Here is a 21,160-nt window from a genome sequence, read left to right on the forward strand (position 1 = left end):
GGTATTCTCATCAATACCTGGGGAGTGAATGAGTTCATGTACTGTTGGGAGAGTTAGAGGGATTGTTACTGTGGCATAACTTTACAGAATAAATATCTGAATGACTACCTCAAGAGTTTGGGTGGATATTAGTAATCATGTTTATATCAAGGTCAAATTTTAAATAAACCAATAGTCTGAGAAAGTTGTAGCAATTCCTTCCAACACTAATTTATAAATAAGGAATTGTTAAAGATATGAGATTCTCCTATTCAGTTCAGTTCAGTTCAGTCCCTCAGTCATGTCCGACTCTTTGCGACCCCATGAATTGCAGCATGCCAGGCCTCCCTGTTCATCATCAACTCCCGGAGTTCACCCAAACTCATGTGCATTGAATCGGTGATGCCATCCAGCCATCTCATCCTCTGTCGTCCCCTTCTCCTCCTGCCCCCAATCCCTCCCAGCATCAGGGTCTTTTCCAATGAGTCAACTCTTCACATCAGGTGGCCAAAGTATTGCAGCTTCAGCCTCTGCATCAGTCTTTCCAATGAACACCCAGGACTGGTCTCCTTTAGGATGGACTGGTTGGATCTCCTTGCACTCCAAGGGACTCTCAAGAGTTTTCTCCAACACTGCAGTTCAAAAGCATCAGTTCTTCAGCGCTCAGTTTTCTTCACAGTCCAACTCTCACATCCATTCATGACCACAAGAAAAACCATAGCCTTGACTAGACTGACCTTTGTTGGCAAAGTAATGTCTCTGCTTTTCAATATGCTATATAGGTTGGTCATAACTTTCCTTCCAAGGAGTGTCTTAATTTCATGGCTTCAATCACCATCTGCAGTGATTTTGGAGCCCATAAAAATAAAGTCTGACATTGTTTCCATTGTTTCCCCATGTATTTGCCATGAAGTGTTAGGACCTGATGCTATGCTCTTAGTTTTCTGAATGTTGAGCTTTAAGCCAACTTTTTCACTCTCCTCTTTCACTTTTATCAAGAGGCTTTTTAGTTCTTCTTCACTTTCTGCCATAAGGGTGGTGTCATCTGCATATCTGAGGTAATTGATATTTCTCCTGGCAATCCTAAATATCTAGAAAACAAAATAGTGAATTAATAAAAGATTTTTTTAAGTCTGTTGAGGTAAAAGCAAGTTAATAAGACTTTAGAATACAATATAGTAAATATACAATCATATTTGGTTCCTTTTTAAAAAAAAATTAATTTTCTTGCTGTTTTTCTTCTTGCCCTAGGAAGAAACTGCTACACAGCTATCTTTAGGGGTAGAAGAAAAACAAACATCTTTTCAGCCTTATAGATTTGGTAGACAGAACATAGTTCTAATTTTATCTCATATGAAAAATTTCAACTTTTAATTGAAAGTTAATTGCTTTGAAAGGGGCAACTCTCCAGATTGAGGATGTTAATATTCTTGCTGTGGGGTTATACGTGTGGAGTTACACAGTGTTATCTGATGCCTGATGCTCTGTCACCGTCCTGTGACTCCTGGTGTCTGGCTCCTATTCTTTCTCAGCCTTATCCCAGAGTAACTATAGACTAGAACCACTTTTTAAATGATCTCCTTTGGTTGCCTGAACAGCAGGGAAGATTTTTATTCCTTTGCAGCAAGAAACTCAATCATTTCTAGGTTCCAATTAGAGAAAGCCTAGGGGTCCTTTTTATTAAGATGAAACACAAATTGTATCAAGACTTGCTAAATCACGTAATATTTTTATGGTGATATTAAGTAGCTTGACCATTTTAAGTACTAATTCAAATATGTGTAGGCTATTTTTAATTGATGCATAAACTCTAACCTCCATTTTGTTAAAATTTCATTTTATGGTGTTAACTTTCTTTTGCCACCTTGAAGATTTATGATACAGTGTATGATAGAGAATCCTGTAATGTTCGGTGTCAGCAGTGACTTATACTGCTAGAATCTCCTGGAACTATTTGTCCAGGTGTTTGTTCATTATTTCCTAAAAGGGAGAATTATCTTTTTTAGAAGAAAAATTTTAAATAGCAACAATGAATAATTTTTCTAGATCTTTATTTTATACACAAATTTAAAATATATATCTAAATTTAATTACATATTTATAGACCGATATGTTTTAGATGTGACTTCAAGCTTACAAACATTAACAGACAAAAATTATGACAGTTTGGATTTGGGGAGTATAATTTGTTTATGGAAATGCATAGGTATGTGTGTACAATTATCAGTGTGTTTAAAAATCCTAACTTATACATTAAGAAAACATTGCCTCTTAATATAAAATAGTTCTGTTGAGCAGTATTTTAAAGATTAATTTTCTAAAATTCAAATTATCCTTAATGTAACCGTTATTTTAATGTTGGTCTTATGTGGCTTTGTAGAAAGGACACAGTTTTAATTATTTGTTATATGCAGTAAGTCATAATTTTATTGTGCCAGCTTACTTCTTCAAAGAATGTTAAGGATGAGAATGGTTCAAGATTATCCCATTTGTCAGTTTTAAAATAAGAATTAGTAAATTAAAACAGCAACAATAAAATGTGGGATATATGAAGAAAGTTGAGATGTATTAAGGTTTGACTTTTATTAAAGATGCTATCAGAATAAGTTGTCTATATAACTGGATGATGACATAAATTAGTGTATTATTCTAACATTTTTGGAGAAGTTTTTACTAAAAGAGTAAGTGATTTTTCATCATATTGCTGATCTGCTTATTTTGATACAATTTACAATATTTATTATTAATTGTTTTACAACTTTTGTATTTTTTGTGAAAGTTTGCAGAATGAAAAAATATTCTTCATCTTAGAAAAGCTGCCAGGGTCATAGGCACCACTATCAAGACCTATGTTCTATTAATAAATATATTCGCAACAACAAAACAGAAGTTCAGTTTTTCACCAAAATAAATAATTAAAGCTTTTTTGAAAATAACTTCCAATGGTAAGATAAAATCATGTTTAAAGTTGAAAATTTTAACATAGAAGAACTAGGAAAATATTCATCATGTTAGAATACAAGGGATAGTGGACAAAGCATTGATTGTGCAGTCAGACCAGGGTTTGAGTGCATCTCTAATGTTCTATATTAGTATCTGCATTACATTTTTTAAAAAACTTTGTTCTTATGAGGATTATAGAAACTACGTAAAGTAATTAGGATAACTACCATTATCAAACATAGTGATAGATACTAATAATTATTTCTATGATTAGTAATTATGTAAGAATGAAATCTTTGAAGACAGAGATTCATGATTCATTTAACCTTTCTTCCCAAAAGCAGGTTTTGAGAATTCTTTGCAAGTATTTGATTAAAGGAGAACTGTCCATTTTTATGAGCTCAGGTTTTCTAGATTCCACGCATAAATGAAGTAATATAGCAGCTGTCTTTCTCTCTCTGACTTTTTCACTTAGTATAATCCCCCTAAGTTTCATCCATATTGTTACAAGGGTCGGAATTTATTTCTTTATGAATGACTGAATGATATTCCATTCCTTGTAATTTATTTTCTTTCTTTTTGTAACTACTCAAGTATCTTTTATTTTGCACTTAGGGGCCTCCCTGTCCCCTGTAATTTCTTTATTCACTCACTTGTCAGTGGATAGTTCGGTTGGGTCTATGACTTAGCTATTGTGAGTAGTGCTAAAATGAATATAAGTACAGATACCTCTTTAAAATAGTGATTTCTTTTCCTTTGGATATATACCAACAAATAGAATCAGTGGGTCATATGGTAGTTCTATCTTTAATTTTTTGATGAATCTCCTGTTTTGTTGCTTAGTCACTAAGTGTTGTCCATCTTCTTTTGCAATCCCATAAACTATAGCCCACCAGGCTCCTCTGCACCCGGGATTTCCCAGGCAAGAATACTGGAGTGGTTTGCCACTTCCTTCCCCAGAAGATCTTTCTGACCAGGGACTGAACCCACATCTCCTGCATTGGCAGGCAGATTCTTTACCAATGAACCACCAGGGAAGCCCCTGAGGAACCCCCTTACTAACTGTTATAGTGGCTGCACCAATTTATATTCCCACTAATGATTTAGGAGGGTTTCCTTTTCCCATAGCCTCCTCAACAGTTATTATTTATTTTATGAAGATAGCCATTCTAGTAGATGTAAGTGTTATCTCCGTCAGGCTTTGATTTGCATTTCCCTGGTTATTAATGATGATTCACATTTCTCCATGTACCTGTTGTCCATTTGTATGCTTTCTTTGGAAAAATATCTCCCGATTCTCTATTTTTAATCAGGTCATTTTTTGTTATTGACTTGTGTAAGTTATTTATTTATTTTGAATATTTACTCTTTATCCTATTTACCTACACATAATAGTTGCAAATAACTTCCCTCTTTCCATAGTTTGCTTTTCATTTTTTAAGTGGTTTCTTTTGCTATGCTGGAGATTTTTAATTTAAAGTGTTCCTATATGTTCATTTTTTAATTTTTGTTGCCCTTGCTTTTGGTGTTAAATCCAAGAAAAATCATCACCAAGATCAATGTCAAGGAGCTTCTTTCCTGTTTTAGGTTTCCAGTTTTACATTCAAGTGTTTAACACATTTTGAGTTGACTTTTATGATGTAAAACAGAGGCCCAGTTTTACTTTTTGCATGTGGCTATTCAGTTTTTCCAGCCCCATTTACTGAAGAGACTGCCCTTTTTGCGTAGTATATTCCTGCTTCCTTTGTAAACAATTGAATGACCATATATGTGTGAGTTTATTTTTGAATTTTCTATTCCATTGATCTATGGGTCTGTATTTTTGCCAATATCATACTATTTTAATTACTATCTCTTTGAAATATCATTTGAAATCAGGAAGTGTGAAACCTCTAGCTTTTTTCCCCTTTCTCAAGATTACTTGCCTATTTGAGGCTTTTTGTTTTTCTGTACATATTTTAGGATTGTCATTTTTATATGAAAAGTTGCCATTAGAACTTTGATAAAGATTACATTAAATTTGCAGATTGCTTAGGGTACTGTGGACTTTTAATATTAATTCTTTCAATCTATGAACACAGATTATTTTTCTATTTATTTGTCCTCTTCAGTTTCTTTCATTAATATCTTATAGTTTTCAGTGCACAGATCTTTCACTTTCTTGGTCAGGTTTTCTTTGTAAGTATTTTATTCTTTTTGATGCAGTTGTAAAATAGGTTGTTTTCTTAATTTCTGTTTCCAATGTTTCATTGATAGTGTTTATAAATTTAATTGATTTTTGTATATTAATTTTATATTTGTAACTTTAAATTCATTTATTAGTTTCAGCAGTTCTTTCAGTGGAATTATTAGAGTTTCCTGTGTTTACTTGCTAAGTCATGTCTAAGTCTTTGTGACCCCATTATAGCCCACCAGAGTCCTCTGTGCATGAGATTCTCCAGGCAAGAATCCTGGAGTGGGTTATGTTTCCTTCTCTAATATATGTTCTCATGTCATCTTCAAATGAAGACAGTTTTACTTCTTCATTTTACTTCTTCATTTTCAACTTGATTGTTTTCCTGCTTAAGTGCTATGGCTAGGAATCCCAGTACAATGTTGAATAAAAGTGGCTGGAGGCATGGGTAGGGGTAGGGGAAATGGGTGAAGATGGTTTAAAGGTACAAAATTCCAATTATAAGATAAGTTCTGAGGATATAATGTATAGTATGCTGACCATAATTAATAATATTTGATCATAAAAGGTATTAAGAGAGTAGATCTTAAAAGTTCTCATCAAAAGAAAAAAATATAACTATGTGAGGTGATGGGTATTAAGTAAATTGATTGTGGCAATCACGTTTCAACATTCATATATATATCAAATCAGTATTCTGTGCACTTTAAACTAGTTTAATGTTATATGTCAATTATATCTCAATAAAACTAAGGGAAATAAAAAGAGAACTTTCAGGAAAAAAAGCCTCTAGGGAGATGAGAAAACATCTAGATGAGAAAACACCCCTAGAAATGTAAGAGGGAGAAGTTTCAGGTGGTTTCAGGCAAAGCTGTGCCATTATGGCGGCCCCAAATGCAAAGGTATAATTCCAGGTATTTCTGTGGAAGGCTGCTCCAATAGCCCAAAGACAGTCTTCCAGAAGCCAGTAGGTATGAGCCATTTAGCCACAGAATCTGGTCCCAGGACCTGTTGTCTATTGGTGACTACTCTAATGACTCTACTAATTAGTTCCTTAATACATGTCTCCTTCGTTAAGGAGAAAAGAATTAAATTATAATTGTTATATCTCCAAATCTTCTGAGTGAGTGTATTATGGTTCTTTTGGCATCTTATAGAAGTTAGCAGGGCTTCCCTGGTGGCTCAGATGGTAAAGAATCTGCCTGCAATGTGGGACACCTGGGTTCTATCCCTGGATTGCGAAGATCCCCCGGAGAAGAGCATGGCAACCCATTCCAGTGTTCTTACCTGGAAAATCCCCATGTACAGAGGAGCCTGGTGTGTCCATGGGGTCACAAAGAGTCAACACGACTGATTGACTAAGTATAGCACAGAACAGAAATTAGCAAGCCCATGGCTATCCACCAAATGGGTGTTAAATATAAACTGTTTGATTTATTTGAGTCACACAATATGTAACATTTCGTGTATGTATTTCTTTCTTTTTTTAAAAAAATCTATATGTATGTTTAAATCCAATAGGCCAGAACCTGTTTTGTGGACAAAGGATGGTGGAGAATTACCAGATCCTGACCGAATGGTTGTGAGTGGTAGGGAGCTAAACATTCTTTTCCTCAACAAAACGGATAATGGTACATACCGATGTGAAGCTACAAATACTATTGGCCAAAGCAGTGCAGAGTACGTTCTCATTGTACATGGTGAGTACCTTTTTGACATTATTATACATGTAAGAATGAATGACCTGAAAAACTGCTAAAATTTATCTAAATCTTTAGGATAATAAACAAATGTAAACAGGTTTTCATTTTCTTTCAGAAGAACTTCTCATAAGTGTAAATATCTCCAAAAGTCACAATTAATATGTTTCAAATTAAATAATAACATAAAATGAAAGCATATATTAGGAAATAAAAAGCTGTTTTGTAAATGATTTTTTAATTGCAAATATACTGTGTATTATTTGATGGTGACTAGTAAGTCATATTAATGGTTTTCTTTATGCTTTACAAATAAATGCTTTTAATAATAAATCAGAATCATGAAAACTTTCCTTAAGTTAATTTTGGTAGAATTATCATAAGAGTATATTTTATAATCACTATTAGTAGTTTTACAAAGAATGATAGTATGTCATCGAGATGCAGCAAAGACAGAGCTATACAGTACTAATGACAACTGCACTAATTTCTTATGCATAATAATTAAAACACCCACAAACATTTTTTTCTCCTCTCATTAGTCTCATATTTTGAGTAAATATAGCAAAATGGCAAAAAGACATGCCAATTCCCAAGATTAGAGAGAATTTCTATTTTCTGTAAACTCCAAAAGTCAGGACAAATTGTTCATGAAGTAGCTTTAACATATTGTTATGAAGATGAACTTTTATGAAATTGGTAAATATCACAATAAATGAAGTTAGTCTTTTTTTTTTTTAATTTCAAGACTTCTCAGAGTTTATTTACAGGGTATAATGTGAATCTCAAATAGAAAAAAAAGCATTATAGAAAGTAAGATTTTTCTCATATATTTCACCAAGAAAACATTTTCTAAGACTAATATGTTCTACATAATATTACAGTATTTGAATGAGTATTGTGTAAAATCTATACAAAGCTGAAATAATTCTAGTGGATCTTAGAAGTTACAGAGTACAGTTATTTGAAATGTTACTCATGAATATAAGTATAAAATAACTGTAAGAAACATGGATTAATTCTATAACATTCCAAAAAGAGGAATTTGGGGGATAAGTTCCAATTCTTTGTAAAATGATTTAATTTTAGGGGAAAAATAACCCTGTTTGTTTTTCCAAAGATACTTATGTTGTTATGATACAGGCCTCAATAATATATTAAATCAATTTACAAAACTTTCTTATTTTCAAATTGCTTTAGTGTCTACCATTTCTCAGTTCTTAGCAACAATTTGCTCTTGAAGGTAAACAACAGCTTGTGCTGAATAGACTTTCCACATATAAACATCTTGAAAACAGTGGAGCTGAGAGAGTAATTTATGGTATCTCATGAATTGTGCAAATTTCAGTTTTGGGGAAAGTTCAGCCTGATCAAGTTAGACTGATAAATTGGAATTAAATGTGGTAACCCCCTGTAGACAAACCCTGCCAGGCTCACTGCCAGAGAGAACGTAACAACCCTGAGTGTGGCAAGAAGTTAGATCCTTAGAGCAGGATCCAGGAGTCACTTACAGTTCATGCTGACCTGGAGGTTTAGATACTACAGTCATGGAAGTGAAGTCTGATTCACCCTCAACTTGAAGTGCTTGATTCACTTAACAATTTTTGGGAAACTTGGGGCATGTCGCATAGTATGTCACATTGTCGAAATGTGACACATTGTCGAAAACAATATGCCATAAAATATAGACAGTTAGAAGGGAAGTGACAGAAGAAATAATATACTTTGATTTAAAAAGTCATTCTTTTTTTTTTAAGTAATTAAAATGGGGAACAATTCATGTTTTCTCAGTGTTTGCAAGCTAGCCAACAGTATGATTTCCTAAAGAGCCAAGCTACCTTTAGGTAGTTGGCAGTTGACATATCTCTAATAAATATTTCTCTGAGCACTTTGTAAGAAGTCATTTTTGGCTTTGCTTTTTGAACTACAGTTCATAAAAGGCACCCCATAGATTAGTGCTATTCATGCTGCTAGATAAATGCTGTGAAGTTCAACCCTGGTTTACCTAGGATTATTGACACAAGTGACGAGAGGCTCGATGAAACAGTGAAGCCACAATGCACTGTGTTTTAAAAGGGCTCCAATTGGGTTCATTACAAAATAAAGTTTAGTTTTTTTTCTCTCCTTTGCACACAGGGTATAATGCCTCATTAGTCACTGGTTGTATAAATATAAAAAGCTACTCTCTTCTATTAATGGCTTGGCTGTTTCAAAACCCGACTAAATGATGAAATTTGAGTGACATTTCGATCTATAATGAATGCTGTATGCATTTCGGAATGGAGTGATAAGTGATCGTTTGTGAGAACTTTACCCTTTTATCTTTTACACCAAGTTTGATTTTGCATCAGCTGTGATAATTTAATATAGCTCTAGCACAGAAGGGCCTTTCATGAGCTGAGACCATCTTTGACTCTACCACAGTTACCTAAGTTCTATTGATTCTTAACTTGATGAAGGTCGGAGCACTTTGCTGTGAAATCATCTGCTATCTAGATGCCATCCTAATAGATTTTATTCTTTGAGTGTCAGTGCAAGAGGATTATTTAAATGTTTTCACATTTAATCGTTAACAGCACTGACATTTTGTGTCATCAACACTGGAGGGTCCCCACCCCCCTCACTCCTTATAATGACCCCTTTGGAAATTAAAGCATTAGAACTACAGACAGTAATTTGAAACTACCAGTCTGAATCTCATTCTCAGTGAAAAGCCTAACAAAATTCAGTATATAAATACCTGTAAGATAAAACATTGCGCTTTTGAAACATTTGTACTGTAGAGATCCCATTAGGAAAAAAAAATAGCATTTTTCATTAACAAGCTCAGCAGTGGAAACATTAATCTGTTAAATTGCTAGCCATTGTTATACTATTAATTCCTGTGACCACAATAGTTTTGTGTTTTCTGCTGCTATGTAAAAATATTGAAGTTAGTCTCATATTGTTTTGTTATCATGCTATTTATTTCTTTTGAATGGTTAATTACTCCCATATTAATGGTCCCATATTAATGGTATGTTGTTCTATTGCTGTTCTTGCTACTTGAAGAACTCAGATCAACAGAAATATTCCTTCATTAACCAAATAAATATTTAACATTTATCCACTGAATGCAAATGCACTATAGGAGCAAAAGTGAATAGCACTCAAGGACTTTAAACATGGAAAATAAGCATTCAAGTAAATATAGTACAAAAATCAAAGAGCTCTAGGAGGATGAATATACAATTGTGTAAATGTCAGGGTTTGTGACAACATGGCCCCAGTGTCTGGAATTAATTTAAAAAAAAAGTAACAGTACTCCGGGATTATTCATAAACAAATGGCATACAACATAAATAGAAGTGTCTACCGGTGTCAGTTACATAGATATAATAAATTAGAGTTTTACTATTATAATATTGCTAGTGGAACCAGAAATCAAATTGCCAACATCCACTGTATCCCAAAAAGCAAGACAATTACAGAAAAACATCTACTTCTGCTTTGTTGATTACGCCAAAGCCTTTGAGTGTGTAGATCACAACAAAATGTGTGTGGAAAATTCTTCAAGAGATGGGAATACCAGACCACCTTACCTGCCTCCTGAGAAATCTGTATGCAGGTCAAGAAGCAACAGTTAGAAGCGAACATGGAACAACATACTGGTTCCAAATTGGGAAAGGAATACGTCAAGGCTATATATTGTCACTCTGTTTATTTAACTTATATGCAGAGTACATAATGAGAAATACCAGAGTGATTGAAGCCCAGACTGGAATAAAGATTGCCAAGAGAAATATCAGTAACCTCAGATACTCAGATACCACCCTTATGGCAAAAAGTGAAAGGAACTGAAGAACCTCTTGATGAAAGTGAAAGAGGAAAGTGAAAGAGGAGTGTGGCTTAAAACTCAACGTTCAGAAAACTAAGATCATGCCATCTGGTCCCATCACTTCATGGCAAATAGATGGAGAAACCATGGAAACAATGACCAACTTTATTTTTGGGGGGCTCCAAAATCCCTGCAGATGGTTACTGCAGCCATGAAATTAAAAGACATTTGTTCCTTGGAAGAAAAGCTATGATCAACCTAAATAGCTTATTAAAAAGCAGAGACATTACTTTACTGATAAATGTCCATCTAGTCAAAGCTATGGTTTTACCAGTAGTCATGTATGTATATGAGAGTTGGACTATAAAGAAAGCTGAGCACTGAAGAATTGATGCTTTTGAACTGTGGTGTTGGAGAAGACTCTTAAGAGTCCCTTGGACTGCAAGGAGATCCAACCAGTCCACCCTATAGGAAATCAGTCCTGAATATTCATTGGAAGGACTGATGCTGAAGCTGAAATTCCAATCCTTTGGCCACTTGATGCGAAGAACTGACTCACTGGAAAAGACCCTGATGTTGGGAAAGATTGAAGGCAGGAGGAGAAGGGGATGACAGAGGATGAGATGATTGGATGGCATCACCAACTCAATGGGCATGAGTTTGAGTTAGCTCCAGAAGTTGCTGATGGACAGGGGAGCCTGGCATGCTGCTGTCCATGGGGTTGCAAGGAGTTGGACACAATTGAGCAACTGAACTGACTGACTGACTGAGTAGTCTTATGATACCAAAGGCAATCTCAATCCAATCCTCTGGTATAAAATTTACCCAAGAGTTGTATACAGTTTACCATCCATTATCTTCCCTGAGTGATACCGAGAGCATAAATTAAATTATCTATTAAAGAATGGGGAAATTCTATATTCTTATTAACTAAGCAATAGAAGAGATCATAAAAACATCAACACTACAGCAAATTAGTAATATAGAGAGAGCAGAGTGCAAGTTATAATTATTCTTGTTCCTATGATGCAACATCAAATTCAGAAAGTATAGATAAAATATTCTTTCTTCAAAGAGAGACTACCCAGACCTGCATCTTTTTGTATAGATACAGAGATCATAGAAGATACCCATTCATCACATAAAGAACGGCTGTCAATAATTGCAATTGGTCTGATACCAGTCTTATTTTATGCTTGGAAGCAATTTAAATTCTTATATTTATTTGTCATCCACTGATTTAAAAATATTCTTTTGGAAGTGTCAGAAATATGCAGTACCTGGAACAGTTTGAAAGAATATCTCTGAAGAGTGAAAAACACAAATTGCCACATCCTTCCAAGTCCTAAACTACTTCCTCCTTAATTATTCCAGTGTCTTTGACCTCCCTTCACATTCATGCTAGAGAAATGCATAACCAACATCTTAGAATACAAATGAAAGATGGACAGAGATGTTGGAACTCTTTAATTAGCATCTCTAGTCTCAAAACCCTTCCCAGAATTCAGGAAGAAATACAGTAATATAAGTAGAAAACAACAACAACAACAACATGAGTAACTTATTTCTTCTTCTGCCAGTAGCTGCACTAACTATGGCAGGTCCACATTGTAGAGGGGAGTAACAGGGATTCCAGTTTGAGTTTCAGCGGAGAACCCACTCCACCTGGGACCCAACTCAATGCTGTCTCATATAGTCATGGCAGAGTTGAGATGCACTATTCCAGAAAGTTTTTCAAGATATTCCCCATCTGTCTTTGAATTTACTTTTCACATTACCATAGTCACTCCTATATGAAATTTAAAACTATTTTGCCACTGTTTTTGTTCCATCACTTCATTGTTTATCGACTTATGTAAATAAACTTTTATAACAATTCATTACTTCTTCATTATCTTAACTCTTGCTATTCTTATTTTAAGTAAAAATTGCTCACCTTGCACTTTCCCACTTTTTAGTTTTCTCTCTATATACATATTTTGCTTTTTCTAGCAACTTTCATCTTTATGACAAGTAAAACTTTCCATAACTAGTATTATTATCATAGTAGAAACTGAAATAGTGTAAAAAGCTTTTTTATGTAATCTCAACCAGTTTACTGACAGTTGCTGGCTTTGTATCCCTAAAACATCACTTGACAGTTACAATTTGTTTTACATACTTGTTCATGTAATCTATTGAAATAAATATCGGTGAAAAATGTGATATTGATTTTTGTTTGTTTCCAGGATAGTCTACCTCAGAATAACACATATGTAGAATAAGATCCATCACACTTTATCATTAGCTAGTAAGAACAATTATAACAAAATGTTTCAAGTTTTTAATTTTTATAGTAAGAGAGAATATTACTGCTAGAAATATCTGTGTGTTTTGGTTTAGTGAAAGGCATCAAGCTATTAAATATGCCTTTACAACTTAAAAAAATCAATGCTATTTTCATTTCACTCTGCTTTTATTGTTAATAATAAATGTCAGAAATGCAGAGAGACAGAAAGTTGTACATCAAGATTTTGCAGATTTTGGCATCAAGACAAACTTTGAAGCTATGTTGTTTATTTAGATTCTGTTTCTTTCAGAAACTATAGGTAAATGCAAGTTCACTTCCCATTTTAGGTGCTAATTCTTCCTTTTAGTCAATTTGCTTATCATGGGAGAGAGACAAATTGAGTCATGGAGTGTAGCCTTTCTTTCACTTTAACAAACATTTCCAAGCCATCTGTTATCTCCTTCAAATATTTAAAAAATGTGCAAAGTATATATTCAATTGCTCTATTGTTATTAGTATGTGATTTTAAAGTTAGCAAAATAAATAATACATATATAGATGCATGCAGTACTAATTATGAAACAGATTAAGACTACTATAAAGTAATATCTTAAATTTGTTTTTAAATTTGTCTTATTCTGAGAAGTCAATGGCACCCCATTCCAGTACTCCTGCCTGGAAAATCCCGTGGATGGAGGAGCCTGGTGGGCTGCAGTCCATGGGGTCACTGAGGGTCGGACACGACTGAGTGACTTCACTTTCACTTTTCAATTCCATGCATTAGAGAAGGAAATGGCAACCCACTGTAGTGTTTTTGCCTGGAGAATCCCAGGGATGGGGGAGCCTGGTGGGCTGCTGTCTATGGGGTCGCACAGAGTCGAACACCCTGAAGTGACTTAGCTTAGCTTAGCTTAGCTTAGAACTGAGCAAGTGTACATACTTTACTAGTCTTATGCTTCACACATTCCTGCTATGATTATCAATGTTTTGAGAGTTAATAACTCTTATCAATTAAAATTAAAAGGCACCTCAGTTCTTCATAGTAAATATGTAGCTAGACTAAAAATTCAGCAGTCACACCTACATTTACTGATATAATTATCCAGCAACAAACATTTAGAAACATTGAGAATCTGCATGATTTTTTTTTTTGAACTTAACTGTGCTGTTAGGAAGGGTGATACAGATCTGAATGAAAGTAAGAGAGTGAATCTTTGAGCTCAGATGAATGGGTAGGGAGCAGGAAAGAGAAGACTGGATTATGGACAGATGTAGAGCCTAGCAAACATTCAAAAGGGATTCAGCTAAAATCTGTTTCCTCATATAGAAACAGACCTGCCAGTTGGTAAATTAATTCTGTGTGCTCATAATGAGCATTTTCCTTTGGAGAAATTTTCTTTAGAAGTATAGATGGAAAAATATACAGTGTCGGAAGCAAAGGGTAGAAAAAGATATCCATATGGAACAACAAACAGTGCACTAATGGAAGAGCCCCATGGTTGCTGCTCTCATCTTCAGTTGAGAGTTTCCAGACAGTAAACTAGTCGGATGAGTCTTAAAACAGTACCTTCTTTAATCGCTGAGATAAAGCATAGCATCTCTGGACATGAATAAGCAGGGAGAACTGTGATGCCTGTGGGAAAGGCGTACCTCTGACTGGATGAATATGCTGTTGAACTCTACAGAGAGAAGTGGAATGGATCAAATAGTGGAATCAAGGGCACTGCTTTCATTATAAAGCTTTTTGAAAGGTGGATTTGTGCAAGCATACTCAACATGGAGCTGAGGCTAAATTCCATCTCTTTAAGATGAACATAAAGTGAACAAAGTTTCACTTTTCAAGACAAAAATTCATTCAGAGACACCACTCTGCAGTATCAATGAATGTGTCTGTGGTACCTAGATGGGTCACTGATTAAACTGTCTATGAGGAAAACCGTCATTCCTGTCTGAAGGGATGAAAGACTTCACCACCCAACAAATGCAACATTTAAAATATTTTCTCTTGCACTCTTTATACATGATTTTTTCCGTCAATTGCAGTAAGGTAAGCCGAACAGAAGTATTATACCTGTGGCATTTAGGCTTTCTAGATTTTTTATGTGCAAAAAAGCCTAGATTATAGCTTTGTAAAGTGTATAGAACTCTTCTCCCTGAGTATCTATGCATTCATTCATTAGCAAATTCAAGCAGTATTCAATGGTCTGTGGGGGACATTTTTGGCATTCCTTTTTAGAAGCAATGGCATTTTAAACTAGAGGAAGGTATTACATAAAACCTACTTTGTAGCTTCTTACAAAAATGTAGTTTTTACAAATATTGTAACAACAGATCATGTACTTATTCCAGAATCTAAGAATTATTCTCTAATTTTCTCTGCCTCTCTTTCCCGTTCTACAGCATATCCTGCTGACACTATTTCATGACCATCTTCCGAGTATGTCTCCTTCTTTCCACCATCCTCTCTCGCCTAGGCTATTGTAACATTGCTAATGGGTTCCTTGCTTCCCCTGCACCAATCTAGTTCCCACCTGGATGAAATGTATAAATATTTTATATTCATAGTCTTCAGTCTTATCCTATTTAAATTTTTCCAAAAGCATTTCATACACTTAGTATAAAACCCAAACCTTATTATAGCTTATCAGTCCCGGATTTACTTGTTATTGTTCAGTTGCTAAGTCATATCTGACTATTTGTGACCCTATGGACTGCAGCACACCATGCTACCCTGTCCTTCACAGTCTCCTGGAGCTTGCTCAAATTCATGGCCACGGAGTTGATGATGCTATGTAACCATCTCATCCTCTGATGTCACCTTCTCCTTTCGCCTTCAATCCTTCCCAGCATCAGGATCTTTTCCAATGAGTTGGCTCTTTTCATCAGGTGGCCAAAGTATTGGGGTTTCAGCTTCAGCATCAGTCCTTTCGATGAATATTCAGGGTTGATTTCCTTTAGAATTGACTGGTTTGATCTTGCAGTCCAAGGGACTCTCAAGAATCTTCCCCAGCACCACATTTCAAAAGCATCAATTCTTCAGTGCTCAGCCTTCTTTATGGTCCAACTCTCACATCTGTACATGACTGCTGGAAAAACCATATCTTTGACTAGATGGACCTTTGCTGGCAAAATGATGTCTCTGCTTTTTAATAACTGTCAAGGTTTTTCATAGCTTTCCTTCCAAGAAGCAAGAGTCTTTCAATTTCGTTGCTGCAGTTACCATCTGCAGTGATTTTGACTCCCAAGAAAATAAACTCTGTTGCTGCTTCCACTTTTTCCCCTTCTATTTGCCATGAAATGATGGGACCAGTTGCCATGATCTTGGATTTTTGAATTTTGAGTTTCAAGCCAGTTTTTGTACTCTCTTCTTTCACCCATATCAAGAGTCTCCTTATTTCCTCTTTATTTTCTGCCATAAGAGTGGTGTCATCTGAATATCTGAAGTTGATATTTCTTCTGGCAATGTTGATTTCAGCTTGTGATTACATACATCAAAAGATTTTATTATTAATATACTTGCACAAAAAATATTTAGTAAATAGCTCTTTTTAGTTTTGTTAAATTGTAACTATAATAATAATATTTTTGAAACATTCCCCAGTCTCCTTTAATTTTCATTTAAATAAGCTTCTATATTGCAATATTGAATATTATATTTCAATGTGTTTTATTCAGTTCAGTTCAGTTCAGTCACTCAGTTGTGTCCAACTCTTTGTGACCCCATGAACTGCAGCATGCCAGGCCTCCCTGTCCATCATCAACTCACAGAATTTACCCAAACTCATGTCATTGAATCAGTGATACCATTTGACCATCTTACCTTCTGTCGTCCCCTTCTCCTCCTGCCCTCAATCTTTCCCAGCATCAGGGTCTTTTCAAATGAGTCAGCTCTTTGCATCAGGTGGGCAAAGTATTGGAGTTTCAGCTTCAGGATCAGTCCTTCCAATGAACACCCAGGACTGATCTCCTTTAGGATGGACTGGTTGGATCTCCTTGCAGTCCAAGGGACTCTCAAGAGTCTTCTCCAACACAACAGTTCAAAAGCATCAATTCTTTGGCACTCACCTTTCTTTATAGTCCAATTCTCACATCCATACATGACTACTGGAAAAACCACAGCCTTGACTAGATGGGCCTTTGTTGACAAAGTAATGTCTCTGCTTCTTAATATGCTGTCTAGGTTGGTCATAAATTTCCTTCCAAGGAGTAAGTGTCTTTTAATTTGATGGCTGCCATCTGCAATGATTTTGAAGGCCCCCAAAATAAAGTCAGCCACTGTTTCCACTGTTTCTCCATCTATTTTCCATGAAGTGATGGGACTGGATGCCATTATCTTCGTTTTCTGAATGTTGAGCTTTGAGCCAACTTTTTCACTCTCTTCTTTCACTTTCATCAAGAGGCTCTTTAGTTCTTCTTCACTTTCTGCCATAAGGGTGGTGTCATCTGCACATCTGAGGTTATTGATATTTCTCCTGACAATCTTGATTCCAGCTTGTGCTTTTTCCAGCCCAGCATTTCTCATGATGTATTCTGCATATAATTTAAATAAGCAGGGGTACAATATATACAGCCCTGATGTAATCCTTTTCTATTTGGAACTGGTCTGTTGTTCCATGTCCAGTTCTAACTGTTACTTCCTGACCTGTATATAGGTTTCTCAAGAGGCAGGTCAGGTGGTCTGGTATTCTCATCTCTTTCAGAATTTTTCACAGTTTATTGTGATCCATACCATCAAAGGCTTTAGCATAGTCAATAAAGCAGAAATAGATGTTTTTAGGAACTCTCTAGCTTTTTTGATGATCCAGCTGATTTTGGCAAAATTTGATCTCTGATTTCTCTGCCTTTTCTAAAACCAGCTTGAACACCTGGAAGTTTACGGTTCACATATTGCTGAAACCTAGCTTGGAGAATTTTGAGCATTGCTTTACTAGTGTGAGCTGCTGCTGCTGCTAAGTCGTTTCAGTCATGTCCAACTCTGTGTGACCCCATAGACGGCAGCCCACCAGGTTCTGCCATCCCCAGGATTAGCTTGTGAGATGAGTGAAATTTGCGTAGTTTGAGCATTCTTTGGAATTGCCTTTCTTTGGGATTGGAATGAAAACTGACTTTTTCCTGTCCTGTGGCCACTGCTTAGTTTTCCATCTTATTCATTTTATTACCTTGTAAGCATTGATCAGACAACAAACAGATGTGTGAAAATTAGAATTCACCAAAATTAATGCTGTGTGATAAACTCCAATTTAATGACAGCTTTTTTCAACTTATACTAGTTGGTAACATAGTAGAGTAGCACAACTTAGTTACACCTTAAGGATATTTGGTTCAAGATCCAGAACCCATAGTTATTCTTTCATGGAATCTGTGTATTAAATAGGAAGAGGAATCAAGATAAAATTAGAAATATTTCTACACGATGAGAAATATATATAGTAACGTGTGTGTGTGTGTGTGTGTGTGTTAGTTGCTGTTTTGTCTGACTCTTTGTGACCCCATGGACTGTAGTCTGCCAGTCTCCTCTGTCCATGGGTTTCTACAGGCAAGAATAATGGTGTGGGTTGTCATTCCCTTCTCCAAGGGATCTTCCTGACCCAACAATCAAACCTGGGTCTCCTGCATTGCAGGGAGATTTTTTGCCATCTGAGCCAACAGAGGTGCAGCTCTCTCTCTCTTTATATATATATATACACACACACACATATATATATATATACTATATAATATATATAAGTTAGTATGAGTTACAGAAATAGTTTGCATAAGAGCAAATGAACATTTCTAAACAGGCCCAAGCAGAGAAAGTTTGAGAGATTTTAGTCATAAGCATGACATATTTAAATAGGAGAGTCTTGATGTGAAGAGTGATTTTTGTCTCCTGAAAGTTCACTTATTTTAACATTTCTTAGTATCCCATTCATGTTCTCATTACTTTTTCAAAGCGCACATAAGATTATCTTGAAGTTGGGAGAGATATAATTTACAATATGAAGCTAACTTATATGCAGAGCACATCATGAGAAATGCTGGGCTGGAAGAAGCACAAGCTGGAATCAAGATTTCTGGGAGAAGTATCAACAACCTCAGATATGCAGATGATACCACCCTTATGGCAGAAAGTGAAGAAGAACTAAAGAACCTTTGATGAAAATGACAGAGGAGTGTGAGAAATTTGGCTTAAAGCTCAACATTCAGAAAACTAAGATCATGGTATACGGTCCCATCACTGCATGGCAAATAGATGGGGAAACAGTGTCAGACTTTATTTTCGTGGGCTCCAAAATCACTGTAGATGGTGATTGCAGCCATGAAATTAGAAGACACTTACTCCTTGGAAGGAAAGTTATGACCAACCTAGGCAGCATATTAAAAAGCAGAGACATTACTTTATCAACAAAGGTCCATCTAGTCAAGGCTATGGCTTTTCCAATGGTCATGTATGGATGTGAGAGTTGGACTATAAAGAAAGCTGAGCGCAGAAGGATTGATGCTTTTGAACTGTGTTATTGGAGAAGACTCTTGAGAGTCCCTTGGACTGCAAAGAGTTCCAACCAGTCCATCCTAAATGAGATCAGTCCTGGGTGTTCATTGGAAGGACTGATGTTGAAGATGAAACTCCAGTACTTTGGCCACCTGACGTGAAGAGCTGACTCACTGGAGAAGACCCTGATGGTGGGAAAGATTGAGGGCAGTAGGAGAAGACGACAGAAGATGAGATGGGTGAATGGCATCACTGACTCCATGGACATGGGTTTGGGTGGACTCTGAGAGTTGGTAATGGACAGGGAGGCTTGGCATTTTGTGGTTCATGGGGTCGCAAAGAGTTGGACATGACTCAGTGACTGAACTGAACTGAACTTCCTTGCATTTTTAAGTCTGTACCATCTTTAAAGACTGAATGAATCTCCTAAAGTCACACAAAATTTTTTCACATCTACAAATTTCCTGAGTGAATATATTTGCTTTTAGGAAATCAACTGTTACTCATCACTAATAAAGAAACTTGGTCCAAAATGACTTATATAAAAGACCAGATCTGAACTCTGTTTTTTGGATGAAGAAGCACAGGTGTAAAAGGATTAAACTGTAGGCAAAATGTCTCTATTATTTTGTCACAGAACCTAAATAAAAATGAAAACATCTTGATTTTTCAAGCACTACTTTTTTACTACATCACACTACTCCTTGTTGTATATTTATATTTGATTTAAGTTTTTTCTTCTAGTGGGAAACATTACTAGTCTCCCAAAGGAAACTGACATCCTTACAGAACTTAAAAAGTATTTGATCAAATCATCTGATTTACTTTTTGGTAAAGTAATTTTCCTGGAGAAGGAAATGGCAACCCACTCCAGTATTCTTGCCTGGAAAATCCCATGGACAGAAAAGCCTGGTGGGCTATATAGTTTATGGGGCCACAAAGAGTTGGACACAACTGAGAGACTGAGAACAAAGTACTTTTAGGAAGAACTCCCAGTATGGAAATAGGTGGGGCTAAATAATGTAGAATCATACATTTCAAAGGAGTTTTTCCTCCATTTTAAATTTCACTTTCCTTTGTCAGCTTGAAATGTAAAAGAATATTTTTAAAGAGAAAAAAGCATACTTTTTTTTCAATAACAGACTGATATTATTCATCAACTTTTCTTGTAATTACATGACTGTAGGTTGCCACCTATAGTTTAAAATTGCAGTAGTTTTCATTTTTCAGCCTTTTTAAAAATTATTATATAAGGATTTCATTCAGTATGTGAAGCCAGTTGAAGCTATCAGAGGAGTGAAAAGGGAGGCATTCAAATCTAATTTTTGAAAGGGTTCCTTTTTATGAAGCAGATGAGGTTAGCGTATGGCTCTGGAGGAGGAGGCAAGCTCTGGCTTGTTGAGGCCTTGTCAACCTGATGTTAGTCGTTTAAGTAAGAGCCTTGGTGCTGTTATCCATTCTTATACTCTAATCCAAATAGGCTGTTATAAGTAGCTGAACATAATGGGAACAGATAAATGTCTTCTGCACAGGCAAGAAAAGCAAATACAGTAAATTTTTCCTCTTACAGTTGCTTCCAATGGCACTGTAATTATTGGTAAAGTTTAAGATGCCTTATTATTTTTAAAATTAGAGAATGTGAATAATTTCTATCAGAAAGATATTTCTTACATTAATATGTAAAGTTCTGGCCAACAGTATTCCGCTAATGATATTCTGTATCTCCAATAATAAACCTTGGTTTGGATTCACTCTTGATTATCCCAGGACCATCTAGGGGAGTTAGTGACAGAAAGTGGGAAGG

At 35.6% G+C, this 21,160-nt stretch overlaps 1 protein-coding gene across 3 annotated transcripts in view; it reads left to right on the forward strand.

Annotated features, from left to right (window-relative positions):
• Window positions 1–21,160, forward strand: part of CADM2 (cell adhesion molecule 2) — a 1,295,522-nt gene that overhangs the window by 1,167,927 nt on the left and 106,435 nt on the right. For all 3 annotated transcript variants that reach the window (XM_005674789.3, XM_005674791.3, XM_018054195.1), the window contains one exon: window positions 6,617–6,795. In XM_005674789.3, the coding sequence (XP_005674846.1) occupies window positions 6,617–6,795 (179 nt within the window). The remainder of the gene's footprint in view (window positions 1–6,616; window positions 6,796–21,160) is intronic.

The sequence above is a fragment of the Capra hircus genome, chromosome 1, assembly GCF_001704415.2.
Source record: "Capra hircus breed San Clemente chromosome 1, ASM170441v1, whole genome shotgun sequence".
NCBI lineage: Eukaryota > Metazoa > Chordata > Mammalia > Artiodactyla > Bovidae > Capra > Capra hircus.